The sequence below is a fragment of the Manis javanica genome, chromosome 1 (genome assembly GCF_040802235.1).
Source record: "Manis javanica isolate MJ-LG chromosome 1, MJ_LKY, whole genome shotgun sequence".
In the NCBI taxonomy this organism is placed as follows: Eukaryota; Metazoa; Chordata; class Mammalia; order Pholidota; family Manidae; genus Manis; species Manis javanica.
In genome coordinates this window covers 217,276,755-217,294,273 of record NC_133156.1, presented here as the reverse complement: position 1 = coordinate 217,294,273, position 17,519 = coordinate 217,276,755, and the positions used below count along the sequence as shown (strand labels likewise).

The 17,519-nt window shown below is 32.8% G+C and overlaps 1 protein-coding gene across 16 annotated transcripts in view; it reads left to right on the top strand.

The window, feature by feature from the left end:
* Positions 1–17,519, top strand: part of BIRC6 (baculoviral IAP repeat containing 6) — a 268,324-nt gene that overhangs the window by 69,258 nt on the left and 181,547 nt on the right. For 12 of the 16 annotated variants that reach the window (XR_012121905.1, XR_012121902.1, XR_012121903.1 and 9 more), the window contains 11 exons: positions 439–617; positions 1,613–1,746; positions 2,379–2,540; positions 2,649–2,780; positions 3,459–3,556; positions 4,916–5,063; positions 5,784–5,917; positions 7,313–7,459; positions 15,082–15,269; positions 16,053–16,385; positions 16,616–16,715. Coding sequence is in view for 13 of the 16 variants with exons in the window: in XM_073214568.1 (XP_073070669.1) it covers positions 439–617; positions 1,613–1,746; positions 2,379–2,540; positions 2,649–2,780; positions 3,459–3,556; positions 4,916–5,063; positions 5,784–5,917; positions 7,313–7,459; positions 15,082–15,269; positions 16,053–16,385; positions 16,616–16,715 (1,755 nt within the window). In the remaining 3 variants the exon portion in view is untranslated. The remainder of the gene's footprint in view (positions 1–438; positions 618–1,612; positions 1,747–2,378; positions 2,541–2,648; positions 2,781–3,458; positions 3,557–4,915; positions 5,064–5,783; positions 5,918–7,312; positions 7,460–15,081; positions 15,270–16,052; positions 16,386–16,615; positions 16,716–17,519) is intronic. The other 4 variants (XM_073214551.1, XM_073214522.1, XM_073214565.1 and 1 more) reach the window with 3 other exon arrangements.

Genomic DNA, 17,519 nt, shown 5'->3' with positions numbered 1-17,519 from the left:
TTTATAAAAGTGTATATCAAGGATATCTTAATTAAAAAACTTTATTAAAAGAAAGATTGGGTGGATATGCAGAGTTATGACATCATTAATCTATATGGGTGGTGCCTTAATGACAGTTTCTGCTTTGTTTTCCTGTAATTCACAAAATTTCTGTTATTAAAATAAATAACTTCATTGGGGAAAAATATGCCAAATGTTTATAACAACTATTTCATCTTTTCTGCCTTACATCTCCTGTGCTTTTTGTTCTTCTGCTACCAGCATCTTTTGCTAATAACAGTAAGGTTGTTTAGCCATATTATACTCGAGCTGTGTAGTTTGGTAATTCTGACTGTGTTTTTCTTTTTATGTAATTATTTATTTAACTTGCTATATGAAGATGAAACTGCGCTTTTTTGGTGATTCAGTTAATCATCCCCTTTTATACCACTCCTCTAGGTATGGCAGGAGGAAAATACCGTTCATTTTTAATCCATGTCAAGGCAGTGAATGAAAGGGGAACAGATGAGATCTGCAATGGTGGCATACGCCCTGTAGTAAGACTTCCATCCCTAAAACACCAGAGTAACAAGGGTTATTCACTTGCTTCACTCTTGGCAAAAGTTGCAGCAGGCAAGGTATGAAAAAGTGTCATTTTGAACTGTAACAATGCTTTTTTAAACATTGTGGATGAGATTGGGCACACTAGTTGGAAAAGTATGACCCTCCATTGATCTTTCAGTTGACATTTGGTTTGTATTTTTCCTTGCAATGACTTAAAAAATTAAGAAGTAAATATGTTGAATTAACTTTAAGCAAACTACCTAATATTTTATAAAGTATGCTCAGTAGGGGCTAATTGTTAGCACGTACTTTCCCTTATAATTATTTTAGGCCATAATTCTTATTTCCTTAGGTGTGAGTTTGTTTTTATGCCCTCTGCTGGTAACTCATCACTTTTTTTTTTTTGCAAACATTTGGGAAGATGAAGGAAGAGAAGCTGGGAAGTGATTTTAGAGAGATACATCTTGATTTTCATGGTTGATTTTTTTTTATAACTATCTGTGTATCATGCCATTTTTATATAATTTTCCTGGATTGTCTCTTCAAAATGATCTTGGATTTTTCCTGAACTCTGGAGACTTTCTCTGTCATTAGCATTCGTAATCAACAATAGCAATATTAGTAACATCAGTCATCTTATATTTGTATAGGTCTTTCAATTTTTCAAGGACTTTGAGTACGTTATCTGATTTAATCTTAAAATAACTGAGGTTGGCAGAGCAGGTGCTGTTACTATGTTCACTTTTCATATTGAAAGTGAGTGAGTATTAGCGTTTGGGGAGCTGTCATATCTCACATGGCTTCTAAGCACTGTAACAAGGACATGGATTTAGGACTTAGGCTTTATAATCTTTAAACGTTGGATTATTGCCCTTAAAACAGTGATTGTTTTTTTTTTCATATTCTGAGGTAATTTAGTCATTGACTAAGTATGAGGGTAAAAGCTGTAATTTTAATTGAAGATTAATGTTTGATAGTCATAATTCAATTATTTTCCTTTATTTGAAAACTTTAGTAGGAACTAACTTCTTCATTTCACTTGCACAATTACTAATTTTTATATATTCAGGAAAAATCATCTAATGTTAAGAATGAAAATGCAAGTAGTACCCGTAAATCAGAAAACCTCCGGGGCTGTGATTTACTTCAAGAGGTCTCAGTCACTATTCGAAGATTTAAGAAAACTTCAATTTCTAAAGAAAGGTAACCTTGTTTCTTTCTCCTACTATTCTCATAGTAATAAAACTACACAGGAAAAATCCTAATAAACATACCAATAGTCACAAAAAATTTTTAATCTAGCTTTTACTTGAAAATCTTTGTTTACTTTCTATTCTAGTTAAGAACTTGTAATATCAGGGAGGGTACGATTGTCTTTCTACTTCATTGGTTTATCCCCGTTATCTATACAATGCTTGGTATGTACAAGGAATACAATATTTATAGAAAGATGAAAGAAATAAACATAATTTGAAGTTTACTCAGTCTTTGTCAGAATATATTATTTTATTTATTTTTTATTGAAGTATCACTGATGTAAAATCTTACATTAATTTCAAGTGTACAACAGAGTGGTTCAACAGTTACCCATAAGAATATCATACGTTATTATAAACTTCATTTCTTTTAAAACTTTCTACAAGCCAAATATTGCTTATATGCTGTTTTAAATCTTTCAATGCCATAACATCAAATTCAGAGGCCAACATTCCATTGTAATACTTAATTTTAAAAGTTTTTTGTTTTAATTACAATCATACCTAACCAGGTTGTGCTAGCTTTAGTCTAACTGTTCTACTTTGGTTATTAATGTATTTATATTTTCTTTTTTGTAGAGTACAGCGATGTGCCATGTTGCAGTTTTCAGAATTTCATGAGAAGCTTCTTAACACTCTTTGTAGAAAAGCAGATGATGGACAAGTTACAGAACATGCCCAGAGCCTTGTGTTGGATACTCTGTGTTGGTTAGCTGGAGTACATTCAAATGGACCTGGAAGGTTAATAATTAAGATTTTACTTACCACTGGTGATTGCTCTTTGGATGCTCTTTGGATGTTACGATTGGAAGTTCAAGATGAGTGTAAACGTATGCTATTGTTTTGCAGCTCAAAGGAAGGAAATGAGAGTCTCCTTTCAAAAACACGAAAATGTCTTTTAGACATTGTACGTGTTTGCTTCTTTGAGGCAGGACGAAGCATAGCCCATAAGTGTGCCCGATTTCTAGCCTTGTGCATTAGGTAGGTGGGGTTTTTTTTTTAAGTTAAAAACAAGCTCTGTATATGCACCTGCGTTAGATGATGACCATGTCTAGTGTAATCTGATCTTGTTGAATGTATGTGTGATTTAAGAGAATTTTCAGAACTTGATGATGGTTATTGAGATCTTAGGAAGGAATTTTGGGTTTTTAGTGGAAAATGTCATGTTAAACATATCTATTAAGTCTACTAGGCTTCTCTGCCTATCAGTATTGATTGGTATGGGGAGTTTGGTGAAGGGCGCCCTTCCTCCACTTTGCCATCCTACTTTCCCTAACTGTCTTTGGATTCTTCACTGCGGCCTTGTTCCCTGTTACATGACAGTCTTACCAGGCTTATTTGCAACATTGTGCAGATCATTTTCTCTAGATCCTGAGACTATCTGGAAAGTGTCTAAAAGCTAACAGTCAGTATTGACTGTTCTGCTTATTAGCCCTTTTTGGTGAAGAGAATGGTTTAAAGCATAAGAAAAGAGTTACAAAGACCCTTAGCATAATCAGTCCCTACTGTCTTTGTGCATGTCTATAGAGCTTTAAGGCAGATTTTTCTTATAATCAGTATGAATACATTTTGAAGATTTTTTTAAGTACTACATCATGTTGAGTGTTAAATTTAGACCTTGAATAATGTTTCACATTTTTTCTTTAAAAATTTTTTCAGTAATGGAAAATGTGACCCATGTCAACCAGGATTTGGATCTGTACTATTGAAGGCATTACTTGAAAATATGTCATTTTTACCTGCAGCAGCAACTGGTGGTATGTGAAATCAGTTTAATCACAAATAACTGTAGTCATAGGATATCTCATAATATACTTAGGATTATTTAGTAACTATTTTTTTCTTGGTTATTCCCCCTTTTTTCTGTAGCTTATCTTTTCTAAGGAGATGTTAAGTTGTGATTAGGTGGTCACATACTTCCATTCAATAATATTGCTAGGAAAAAGTTAGTGGGAGAGTCAAGTAAATACCAGCTCATCTCAATTCATGCATTTTCTGTATACTTCATTAAAATCATTGAGTTGTTTAGTTGTTTATTGGCTAAATCATACATCACAATCTAAAATGCCAGTAAGTGCCAGAGGATGAGATAAATGAGTAAAATGGTCCATGTGTATATTATGTGTTATTAGTAGGGACTATGGCAAATTGGAAATCTCTAAAAGAGGCCAGCAGGTTTTTCCAGCATTTGAAGACTGTGAAACTGCCATTCAAGGAATAATGTAGTTTTCAATCAGGACTTTACAAAGCTGTCCTCCAAAATAGCACATAAAAAGTAATAAAGACTTAAAAAATATTTTTAATGTTTTTACTGTTTTATGCTGCTATGAAGAGCCTAAAAGATTAGCCCTTTTAAGCCTAGTGTTATTTTTTTGTAGACATTTCTTACTATCTTTTTTTATAAATTCAACAAGTAATCTCACTGAGATAAGTATACTTTACAAGGGTTTGATTGTAATGGTTTACCAGAAAAAAAATTTCCTTCAAGTTAATTCGTAAATGGTTACTTATCAATATTTTAATTTAGATAAAGTTTGTTTATATTTACCTTGAACAAATATGGGGTATTATATAGATTAGGATATTTTGGACTCAGCTGCTCCCTTTAGTAGTCTCTGATTTTTAAACCAGTTTCTTGAGGATAGTCTCAAATTCTCAATTTTTTAACGGTCTTAAAATACATCATCATCATCACTTTTACAGCATGTTGTTCTCTACCTGCCTACCTATAGAAAAACTCTACTCCATTCACTTCCTAAAGTATGTTACTTGTAACTCCCTGGCATCCATTATTTTTGAAAATTTTTGGGCAGAGAAACAGTATTGCAGGAAGGGTGGCTTGAAGGACATTGCATCTCTACTTTTTCAGCTATTTTAAAATGTCTCTTAGAGTCATCTCCTGTTATCAAAAACTTAAATGACAGGGTTGGCTTGAAATTCTCTTTGTCAGCGTCCTCTTAAGTCCTCCAAGGAGTCGGTCCTTTTTTAAGTTGCCCTTAACTTTCTAGAAAATCTTCCTAGGAAAAGAGGACATACTGATAAATGTGTAATCTCAAGTTCTCCATGTTAGAGAAGAATGAGGAAAAGAAACATTGATTTGTTGTTGCTCTTTTCAGGTTCTGTGTATTGGTATTTTGTCCTACTGAATTATGTTAAAGATGAAGATTTGGCTGGGTGCAGCACAGCTTGTGCATCTTTACTTACTGCTGTGTCCAGACAGCTACAGGACAGGCTAACACCAATGGAGGCGTTACTTCAGACAAGGTAATTACAGAATGACTAATAATGGGCCTCTCTGCATATAGTACCACCTTTGCACAGAACTGTTACTGTATATTTGCCTACATTTTCTTGGAAAAGTATAATTTATGCTTAACCTTTTTCCAAATGATGTTATATTTAAATACTTAAAAGTGGTATTTCCTGCTAATAGAAGAAGCATTTAAGGTAATTTGTTCCTCTACTGTTAAAACTTTGTAGGTGGAGTTAGGGACATCACTTACTGTCAACAGTATTCTTCATTTATTGGTTGATTTTCTAAAACTTAAACATAGTGCAGTGAGTAGGTAAAGTTCAGATTTGAGTTCTTGCCTGATCTTCAATATGTGAAGTACTCTTTTATTTAGAAAGATGATTTTGTAAGCTTTTTAGATTAGAAATCTTGATGTTTATAAAATTTTATCCAAAGCCTTACTTTCTGCTGAATCAGCATAATGATTGTGGTGAGGGAGGGGTGCCTGCTCCAGTCAGCAGATGAATATTCAGTCTTGGTTTTAGTAGCTACTGATTTATTGGAATCTCTGCGCCATATATTTTGGAGTGTAGATTTGCAGGGAACACGGTTGAGGCTCACTGAATTTGATGGGTTCAGTCTGGTTAGTGTCTCCTGCCGTGTGTAAAACTGCTTTTAAGACTAAGTAAATAGATACTTTGTTAATTAGATGGCTGACAGGAATATTATTAGGACATTATTTTATTTTTCAGATATGGATTATATAGCTCACCATTTGATCCAGTCCTGTTCGATCTGGAGATGAGTGGCTCTTCTTGTAAAAATGTGTACAACAGTAGCATTGGTGTCCAGTCAGATGAAATTGATTTATCAGATGTCCTTTCAGGTAGTAACTTCTTTTATTAAAGAATGTCTGAATTTTGTATCTTCAGTTTGAGCTACAGTGGACTCGGTAGATGGCAGTTACTTCATTGTCTTTAAAAACTGAAGTTCTTTAGAACTTAACTATAACATTGGTGAAACATTAAACTATTTGCCTTTATTTCTTAAGTCCCCCACTCACAGAATTTTAAAGTTATTTTTGAAAGGTTTGTGAATTTTTTTGTTTGTTTGTTTCACTGCATGTCAGTGTGATTCAATGCTCATAAGAGACTGTTTAAAATTTGATTTTTGTAGACTTTTTAGTTTTATTTGGTGTAACTTTGTAGTTCATAAAATTAAAGAACATGTTATTTCATATTTCAGAAAATAAAATTTATATATACTTAAAATAAACAAAGATGCAGAAAGAAAATATAATTTTCATCACATAGTGCCAGATTCTTCTGTTAAAACTTTGAACATAGTGTTAACGTGTATCCTTGTATAAATTTTGAAGAATATGCTTTAGAATTGAGTGTAAAACACTATTTGTATAATTTTTTCTAGTACTAGAGTTTGGTGTTTCTCTAGTGTTAGATAAAACAATGACCAGTTTATTTTTTTTATTTTCTTCTATCTTCATGAACTTACTGCAAGTGTTGCTTAGTAAAACAAAATGTTAACAAAATTTATGTAAGTAAGTTTGGGGAGTTAGTTTCATTTACTTTAAAGTGAATTATGAACTGTGAAAAAAGCCAAAGAGAAAAGTCAAATACACAAATATAAATAAAAGGTAAAATGCCTACCTCTCAATCCTCTTAGGTTAGTTACATTGTTTACAGGATGTTTAGCTATTTAGACTTGTATTACACATGTTCATGAACATTTTTAATGAAAAAGCTCATACTACACTTAACTGGTCTGTTTAACAACTTCTGCTGCCTTGGGTGTATGTGTTATCTCCTTGGTTTGATGATTTAGGCTCTGACTGCTTTATACCGGTCTCTCTCCTCCCACTTCAGTTTATGAGGGGTTAGAACTTGTTACTATTTTGTAGTAATCTGAATGGCTGCTCAGTTGTTTTTGTGCAATCCTGCTTTTTGTTTCAAGGAAAACAGTGTCTCCTGTTTGTGAGTTTTTTTAATGCCATGTCCTTTGTTAAAGTACTTTGTAAGGGTTTGTGAATTTATACATCTTCTCTAATTGAAGTTGGAGTAACAGCTGTAATTCTCCATGGCTGTTGCCTTTTTAAGATTAATTCAGTTTTTAAAACTTGTCTCCTTATTAGGCTTGGGGTTGATTAATGATTGTGCATTGAGTCCCCTGTACAGAATTTTATTGTTGTTAACAATCATTTGATCAATAAATATGAGAGATGCCCTCTCAAAAAAAAAAAAAACTTGTCTCCTTTCTGTATTAGGAAATGGGAAGGTCAGTAGTTGCACAGCTGCTGAAGGTAGTTTCACCTCTCTCACTGGACTTCTGGAAGTTGAACCTCTGCACTTTACTTGTGTGTCAACTAGTGATGGAACCAGAATAGAAAGGGATGATGCAAGTACGTTTACTGGTATATACCTTCTTTTATTACATATTTTATGTTGTAGTAAATTATGAAGTCATATGTAAGTATTTAAGTATCAGTTTATAGTATATGTAAGTTCCTTTGTTGTCATGTTTAGTAGAAACCTACTAAATGGAGGGACATTTGGTGAAAAATCATAGGCAGTTTTATTTTCTTTTCTTTTCAAAGACAGTTAATAAGGTTTTTTTCCTACCTTCTAGAACACTATCTTAAGTCCTTTTGTTTTTACATGTGCATGTTTGGAAACCTTTTAACTTGGAAAATATCAAATGTAATGAAAGGAAAGGGAAGAGTGCAGGAGACTATTTTCATCGTCCAGCTTCCACCATCATCAACTGGTGGCTAGTCTTGTGCGCAGTTTTGGCATCATAATGTTACTTTTTACATTGAAGGTTAAAAGTATAGTTTGTAATGCCTTTGAGGAGGCTGAGATGAGTGAAGAGGGAATACTATTTTTAGCCAGATTAAAGCAGTTTTGGATATATGAACCAATATTTTGAGTGTGTGGATTATGCGGTATTGTTGATGTTTTAAATGAATAATCTTGTTTATTTTATATGTCTTCTTTTCTGTGTTTTTTTCTCACATTGTGGGATCAGTGTTTATACTGTCTTGGCATAGATCATTGAAGCTTGAAGCTTCTGTATTAAGAATACAGAATAACTGAAGAATATTGGTATAGTTTTATATTTATATTCAATCACAGAAGGGTTTGACAGTTGTCCTAATTAAATTCTTCTGTTGTTGGGTTTGTGTTTTTGTTTTCTTCAACAGTTTAACAGAAAGCAAAAACTGAGAAATCATGAAAAATACAATTTTTCACTTTGCTTCAAAATGGCAGAGGCTTTTAAGAGGAGTGATACAGTCTTTTTTTGAGTGCCTTTTCATTCAGAGTCATTGTATATCTCCTAATTATGGAAGTGACCACTAAGTGAAATTTATGGCTTATGTAGTTTAGATGAGAGTTTCAATTAAAATCTACTATTTCTTTTATAGGGAGATGTCAGAAGGGTCAAAATTTATTTGTGTTTGTTTTCTTGGACTACTACAGTCATTTTGTAGAAACTTACAGATTTACACTGGAATGGAAAGAAACATGCCATGACAAGAAATTGAACTTTCAGAGAATGCTTTAGTTATAAATCAGACTGCTTTATCTTGGAATTGTCATGAAATTATCTATGGTTTTTATTTTAGGAAAACTCAAGTGTTTGAATAAGTAATGCCTTCAGAAGATATAAAATTTAAAACATAAAAGATTAGGTTTGAAAAAGCGAATTCACAGTTTTCACTTATTTCCTCCCCTGTAATGCAAGCAATGAAATCACTTTCTTCTCTTTCCCAAGGTAGTCTGTACCTATACAAGCAGTCAGCTCTGTATTCTACCCAGACTGATACCACCACCAGCAGAGGGATTTTTATTAAATGTTAGGGCAGAGTCCTGACAGTTGATCATAAGGTGCTAAAAGATGACTGTAGTCTCTCATCTTCCTGTTTACTTTTTTTTTGAAACATGTTAATTGTGAAATATAGCGCCCATACAGAAAAGTGTAGAAAACAATTATATTGCTCAGCAGTGTATCATAACACAAACCGTCCTTGTGACCACCAAGTCAAGAAATAACATTTCCAGCAGTCTAAAGGGTGCCTTCAAGCCTCCTTCCATTTATTTTTCCCTCATTATCTCCGAAAAGTATAAACACTGTCCTAACTTTTAGAGTAGTCATTTCTTAGTGTTTGTTCCTTTGTATAACCACTTAATTATGCATTCTTAAACACTGGTTGAATAAGGTCTTTATAGTATAGAATTGAATTGACGTATTTTTTGGTCTGCTTTTCAGTGTTATTATTGTTAAATTCATTCATATGATTGCTTATAGATGGGTTTTTTTTCACTGCTGTTTAAGATTCTGTTGTCTGAATAAAATAAAATTTATATATCCACTGTTGATTTGTGTGCTCTTGATTGACATTAGAGTTTTTCCATTGTGGTGGTCTTAGTATTAACACTGTTCTTTTGGGTATGAATGTTAAAGTTGATTTGCTGAGTCATAGGGCTTTCATATGTTCAACTTTTGTAAGTAACATCAAAGAAATGCACTTCTTAATTTCCAAATACATGAAGATTTTCTAGTGGCCATCTTACTGATTTCGATTTAAATTGCTGTGGGATCAAAAGAAATACTGTTTTTAACCTTGCAAAATTTACTGGGAATTGTAAAGGATAGGTTTTTATAAATACTCTATGAATGCTTGACAATGTTTGCTTTGTACTTGTTGGTGAAATGTACTCATTATGTATCTCTCCAATTGGGCGAGTTTGCTAATTGGGTTCTTCAAATTCTCTGTTTTATTTTTATCTATTTGCTGTTTTTAGTTAATAAGATCAGTATGCTAAATTCTTGTCACTGTACTTGTGGATTTGTCTATTTCAATTTAATCAATTTTTATTTTGTATATTTTGAAACTGCTGTACAAATTTAGATGGTGTCTTTTTTTGTGAATTGAATATTTCAACATTAGAAATTATCTCTTTATCTCAATGATTGCTATTTTTGGAAAGTACTTTGGGATTTATATACCTAGCATTAGCTTTCTTTAGTTACTATTTGTATGGTATGTTTCTCCTTTTACTTTCAGTTTTTCAGTGTCTTCCTTATATCTTTATACACACCTTTTATAAGTAGCATGCAGTTCTTTTTTTTAAACCAATCTAATTAATACTTTGTCTTTCAGTTAGAGCATTTAGTTTATTTACATTTAATGTAATTTGTGTTTACCATGTGTTTTATATATTCTGTTAGATTTTTCATCTTGCCAGTTAGATGTTTCTTTTTCTTCTATTCTTTTTTGGGCAGATGATTATAGTTTTATTGGGCAATTTTTCTACTTTTTACTCTTTTTAGCAGTTATCTCAGAGACCATAATATACACATACCCTTGACATTCTGAAGTCCAATTGCTGTTATTACAACATAGTGCAAATATCTTTATTTAACATTATCAACTTTCTGAATTATATGGTGTTGTCATTTAAACCTTAATTTTATGTTTTTTTTAATTCCCACAATACATTATTATTAGAGTTATATTCAGTATTCATTAATCTTTATCTCATAATTCCTTTTTTATTCTTTATTTTTGTGCCTTTGAGCTTTAATCTGGTATGATTTTCTTTTTTGTCTGAAAACTACTCAGGTGTGTTTTTGGTTCTGTCTACTGATAATGAGTTAATTAGTTTTTGGAAAAATTTGAAATACTTTTTTGAATAATTAGATGAACAAACCATGTAGCCATTATCCAGTTTCTAATATTATTCATATTTTCACACTTCTTTTATCTTTTTTTTTCTTCGCTCAGACACTTCAAAACAGAACCTAAGTATTATATCATATTTAGTTTTGTGTACATAACACATACAGAAGTACCTTAAAAAATATGGATATCCTGCTTAATAACTGATGCCAAAATTTTTATCATAGTCATCTAAATTAACTATAGTTTCTCATGATCATTTTTATCATAATCAAGTTAGCATAATTGAATCCATGGTACCATCTGTATTTCAATGCATAATTAAATTTTTCTAAATATCACCACAGCATTTTATATTTGGCTTATTTAGATCCAGAGGTGTCATCTTCATTCTTCAAGTATATCTTCACATGTTATAGAATTCTAGCTTAGCTATTATTTCCTTTGTGATTTAAACAAAATCTCTTTGTCCTTTATCTTACACTGTTTTTGTTAGACATCACCTGTCAAAGTCTTATATAGTGTTTAAGGTCTCTGTCAATTCTCTAGCTGTTTTGAGATTCATTCATATTCTTCCTTCCCACAATGGTTTTTAGCATTTTTCTGTGATGTTCCTGCATGTGGTTTCATTTGTATTTATCCTGCCTGTAATTCATGGGGTTTCTTGAGTACTTACCTGGTATCTTCCATCAGCTTTAGAAAGATCTCAGCCATTAACTTTGTAAGCGTTGCATCTGCCCTGTTTTCCTCTCTTCTCTCATTTTGCATTTACAGTTTCATGTATGTTCCACCTCATCACTATAACTGATACAAGTTTCAAAAAATTTTATTTCTTTTTACTGTGGGTATTTTCTTCTAACTCATCTTAGGTAACTAATGTATGAAAAAAAATACTCTCCTTTTCCACCCTACTACATTGTTGCCTCTGTTAAAAGCCATGTGTCTGCTATATGTGTGGATCATCATATATTCCATTGGTCAGTTTGTCTAGTCTTATAGGAATACCTCATTGTCTTAACTATTATAACCTTATATTGTCTTACATTTGATAGTATAAATCCACTTATTTTGTTTATCTTTCTCTTTTGGTAGATGTAAAAAATCACAGTGTTGTGCAGTCATCACCACTATCTAGTTTCAGAACATTTCCATTACCACAAAAAGAAACCCCATAGCCATTAGCAGTCACCCTCAATTTACCTCTTCCCCGTCTCCTGGCAATCACTAATCTATTTTGTGTGTCTGAATTTGCCTACACCAGGCATTTCATGTAAAAATGGAATCATACAATATGTGGCTTTTTTGTCTGGTTTCTTTCACTTAGTATAATGTTTTTAAAAGAAGTTTCATCTGTTTAGCATGTATCAGTAAATCATGTCTTTTTATGGCTGAATAATACTTCACTGTGTGGATATGCCACTTAAATTTGTTTTTGATATACCACATTTTGTTTATCTACTAAGTAGTTAGTGGACATGTGCATTGTTTCTTTGTTTTGGCTATTAAGAAAAATACTTAAAATGCTGTGAACATTTTTGTGTAAGTTTTTATGTGACTGTATGTTTCCAGTTCACTTGCATATATACTTGGGATTAGAATCTACTAACATACTTAGAGAAAGTCTTAAAGATTCCAGGTCTTTTGTACTCCCATTTTTTCCCCCAGCTTAATATGTTGAGATATAACTAACAAATAACATAGAGCTAGTTTTAGGTGTGCAGTGTGTTGGTTTGACACATTTATGTATTATAAAATGATTATCACCATAGCATTAGCTAGTATGTCCATCCTGTCACCTAATTACCATTTCTTTTTTGTGGTGAGAACATTTAAGATCTACTCTGTTAGCAACTTTCAAGTTTATAATACAGTATTATTGGGTATAATAATGCTGTACCTTATAGCTCTGTATTTCCATAAAACTTTTAGAATCAGTTTGTCAATTTCTACACAAAAAAATCTTACGATTTTTATTTTTAATTTGGGATTTGCATATAAATTAGTTTGGGAGAACTGACATCTTAATAAGATTTAAGCCTTTCAGTTCATTAACATGGTATATTCCCCAGTGTATTTAGGTCTTCAGTTTCTCTTGTTGATATTTTGTAGTTTTCAGTGTAGAAGATTACCACATCTTTTTTAGATTTATACCTAGCTATTTGAGTTTTTATGCTATTACAAGTGATATTTTTCTCAATTTTATTTCCATTCTTTTGTTGCTTGTGTGTACAAATATAATGGACTTGGCATATATTAATCTCATGTGGCGACACTGCTATACTAGCTCACTAATTTTAATTGTAGATTCTTAGAGATATTTTTCTATACACAGTCATGTTATCTGTTAATAAAGATAGAGTTACTTCGTTATTTTTCTAGTCATTATATCTGTTATTTCCTTTTCTCATTCTGTTGTGCTTCCTAGGACTTTCTGCATGATATTGAATAGAAACGGTGGTAATAGTTGTCTTTGTCTTGTTCTCACCTCTATTTCTTATATCTTGTTTTTGAGTCCTTTAGTATAAAAATAGAAAGGGATATTGAAAGTTCAGACTATTTAAAATATTTTAAATTAGTTTTGTAGTAGTAGAATTACTTATTTTTCTTGCATTGTTTGACTCTTCTTTGTTTGTAGTGACTTAATTTTCCCATAAATATTATCTGGGCATTAGATTTTAAAGTCAGTAAAGGGCTAAATAAACCATTACATGGTTAAATAATTACCCAGCATGTACAACATAAGTCCTTCCATAAGTCTAATACTTTCCCCTCTAGAATTGGAATCAGTAGCTGTTGCTTTGCTGAAACATAGATGGGACAGATAGATTTCATTTTGAGGCACACAGTTTATATAAGACATGATTGCTCTTTTCTTTCACCAAGCTTGTATAGTTGAATTCATCTAAGTTACATAAAATGTACTGTGTCTACACCATAGTAAATGCATTTTTTTGAGAAAATTTTTAATTGTGAGAGGCTATGCACTGTTTTATTATTTACTGCAATCTCATTGAATATACCTTAATTTTTTGGATTGCTTATTTGAAATCTGGCATAATAGAGCATTGTTAGATATTAAAATAGGCTGTCATGTTACCTCGTTTTTTTTTTCTCCTTTTCAAGTGTTTATGAGAAGACTACTTCCCTCAACTTTAGACTCATTATCTGTAAAACCGGGTAACAGTAGTACCCCCATTATGTGTCATTGCAAAGATTAAATGAATTGATGTTACTTTCACGCTTAGCACTGGGCCGCACCTTGGCTTTGGCTTCACATAGCCCTAGGTTCTAACTCTAGTTCTACCACTTTCAGCTCCATAGGGTAAATTCTCTGAGCCATTTATTTAATCAAAGACAACACAGAATGTAGTATCTTCTCCGCAGGGTTTTCATCTGCTGAATGCAGTAATTGACTAAAACTGTCATGTGTTAGTTGACACTAAACATTTGCTGTTATTGTAGTGGTTATCTTTCCCCAATCTAACTTTCTAGTAGAAGTCTGTTATAATAGAAATGTTGATGCTATGACTAGGTTTGATCTCTACTTGTTGTTTTAGGCTGACCTCTTTGATTAAATTGTGAAATGAAGTTTTTTAATTCAGGCTTTCCCAAAGTATTTTTCACAAATATTGGTAAATATTTAATGGGAAAAGAGTTATTTTATAGTGTATGTTGAAATTACATCGAAAAGGAAAATCAAAGAAATTTTTTAACTGGTAGGATACTTCATAGAGCCTTTAATGGTAATGATGTTCATGGGTAAGCAGTTTCTGTCAGGTTTATTTGACTGCATGGGATGTGATTGTGCCCGTATCAGGGTTCTGGGAAACGTGGTGGGAAACATGGCTTCACATGTCCTGTGTGGGCCACATTCTCTCTGTGCTTTAAAATGAGGAAATAAGTGTCATCAGTCTTGCAAAATAATGTTCTTAAAATTGAAAGATTTTTGAGCTTTTTAGAGGAGAGAGGTTTTGTTGTAAGAAAACCTAATAAAGCAAAATTTAGTTAATTTTTTAATCTCAAATTGTATAATAAGATTACTTCTATTTTGTATTCTCATTTAAACAGTATTCATTGGAATTTCTTTGGTGCTGAAAATACTTTTTAAACTCAAAAGTATCCTGATTTTCTTTGATTTAGTAATCATTTCTGGATCGCTTAAAGTTGAGTACTGTTGTCATCAGTATACTTTAACCATTAAGATTTCCTTATTTATATTCTCTAGATTCCTATCTTTTAAAATGGAAATCAACTTTGGTTTTACCCTCACACTAGTATACTTTTAATATGTTTCTCCACAAAACTTTTCTTCATCCTGTTTTTTTTTTTTTTTATCCTTTGTCTTATGCCAGTGAGTTCCTTCGGGGTTACTCCTGCAGTAGGTGGACTATCATCGGGGACAGTTGGGGAAGCTTCGACAGCCCTGAGTTCAGCAGCCCAGGTAGCTTTGCAGTCTCTCTCTCATGCAATGGCTTCAGCCGAACAACAGCTACAGGTGCTGCAAGAGAAACAGCAGCAGCTTTTGAAGCTTCAGCAACAGGTTGGAGACTATTTGGCTCTTTGTTCATGCTGTCTCTAAACTTCAAAAGCTGAAAAAAGTACTATAAAAATGACCGTTATTTTCATAAAGGAAAGTAGGTTGACCGATTTCGGCTAATCATTTTCTACAAAAATTGAGGTAACGTCCTTGTGATATATTAAAAATTTCTTAAATATGTAAATGCATTTATTTGATAAATATCTCAGGGAATATAATTGATACTTTTTTTCAGTCTTAAAGTAAAATCCATAATCCATTCTCACTCTGTTTAAATAGTCTTGGTCAAACATTTCAGTTACCAGTTACTATTTTTATGGATTGAAGGACCTAAAACAACATTCTAAAGACCAATTAAATTAGTGTGAATTAAAATTTAGTAATAATGATAGATATTTTGGTGATTTCATAGTGGTCTGTGTGCAATTTATGCAATTCCAGATGACAAATCGTGTCAGGTTAGGCAATGTGAGAATCTACCTCCTGTTAGTGTTTTGTTTTGAGGAGAACTTTCCTTATTTACATTTAATTGTTCTACTTCCTTTCCACCTTTGCCTTGCGAGTTCTAGTTCCAATATACACAGGAAATTTTATATAATGTTTAAGCAAGTATATATAGCAAAGAAATATTCCATTTATATCGAGTCCATTTTTTACTTTATTTCAATTTAACTAGGACCCAGTTAATCATGTTTATCTTCATAGTCTGTACCTGTGTAGTAGTAGTCCCCACAATCTAGGGTAGGCAAGATTCGTCTATATTTGTTGCTTTTACTTCTTTTACAGAAAGCAAAGCTGGAAGCCAAGTTACATCAGACGACAGCTGCAGCAGCCGCGGCCGCATCAGCCGCATCGGCCGCATCGGCAGTAGGTCCTGTTCACAGCTCTGTGCCTTCCAACCCAGGGGCAGCCCCGGGATTCTTCATCCATCCGTCTGATGTCATTCCACCCACTCCGAAAACAACACCACTATTTATGACTCCACCACTCACCCCACCCAATGAAGCAGTTTCCGTTGTGATTAATGCTGAACTTGCACAGCTTTTCCCAGGCTCAGTTATTGATCCCCCAACAGTCAATCTTGCTGCACATAACAAAAATTCCAACAAGTCCAGAATGGTAAATTACTGTATTTTAAATAGGTGTTCACTTAGATGTTTAAAAATGTGTTAATATATTCTCTAACTTTAGAAGGCAAACGATATATATCAAGTTAGATTGTTTTCTTTTATAAAATAATATAGAATATATATTATGAAATGAGACTTGTTAGTTTGATGTATTAATGGTTACTGGTTTTTACAGAACAAAAGCAGTATCAGTAAGAGTTATACTTTTTTCTTTTCTAGAATCCGCTTGGTTCTGGTCTAGCCCTTGCAATTTCTCATGCTTCACACTTTCTTCAACCTCCACCTCATCAGTCTATTATTATAGAGCGAATGCATTCAGGTAATCTTTGACTTTCTTAAAATGCTTTTCTTCACTAGTGTGCTGGCTCTTTGAATAATTAATATTCTGTAGTTTAATATTTCTTTGTGAATGCATAACATCTGCTCTTGGGTAAGTATATTTTACCACGAATAAGCACTGCATAAAGCTCAACCTGTGTGCTCACTACATGGAGTGGAAAAGTGCTGCTAAGTAGATTCACTAGTTCTCTCCAAACAGTGGATTTGATCTGTATATAAGTCTTACCTGTTGAACTATGATTGACATAGATATCTGCCTCCACTGTAGCTGCTCAATATGTTTGTGCTAGAAACCAAAAGTATTCATAAGGCTGTCATTCTGGTATTGGAACTGTTTCTTGAGTAGACAGAATTACTGCCAACTATAATAACTAAGATTAATAACACTTCATGGTCTCTGGATAATTCATATTTTACCTAAGCTTTTACCTTGCTTGTATGTTAGAGACCTGTGGTTGGGATGGTTGCTTTTAATTAGAGCATTTTTACTGATAAATTGCAGGCATTTTTGCCTAATAATCTTACCAACTGTTAGTTCTGGGCCTGAGCAGCAGCAGAATTCAACAAAATCTTCAGGCATGTTGTGTAGGATGAAGCAATAGGAATGTTGTCCATACTGTAACACTTTTCACTATCTGAAGAGTTGAACCATGTTTGCTTTATTGCAGTGGGCTGTTTTCTTTTTGAAAGAGAGAGTTTTTTAAAAATAATAAAATTCTTAGTGGTGTTTTCTGCCCGACTAATCATCCACTGATAGCATTAGTGTTTTATAACAGTTAGAGTG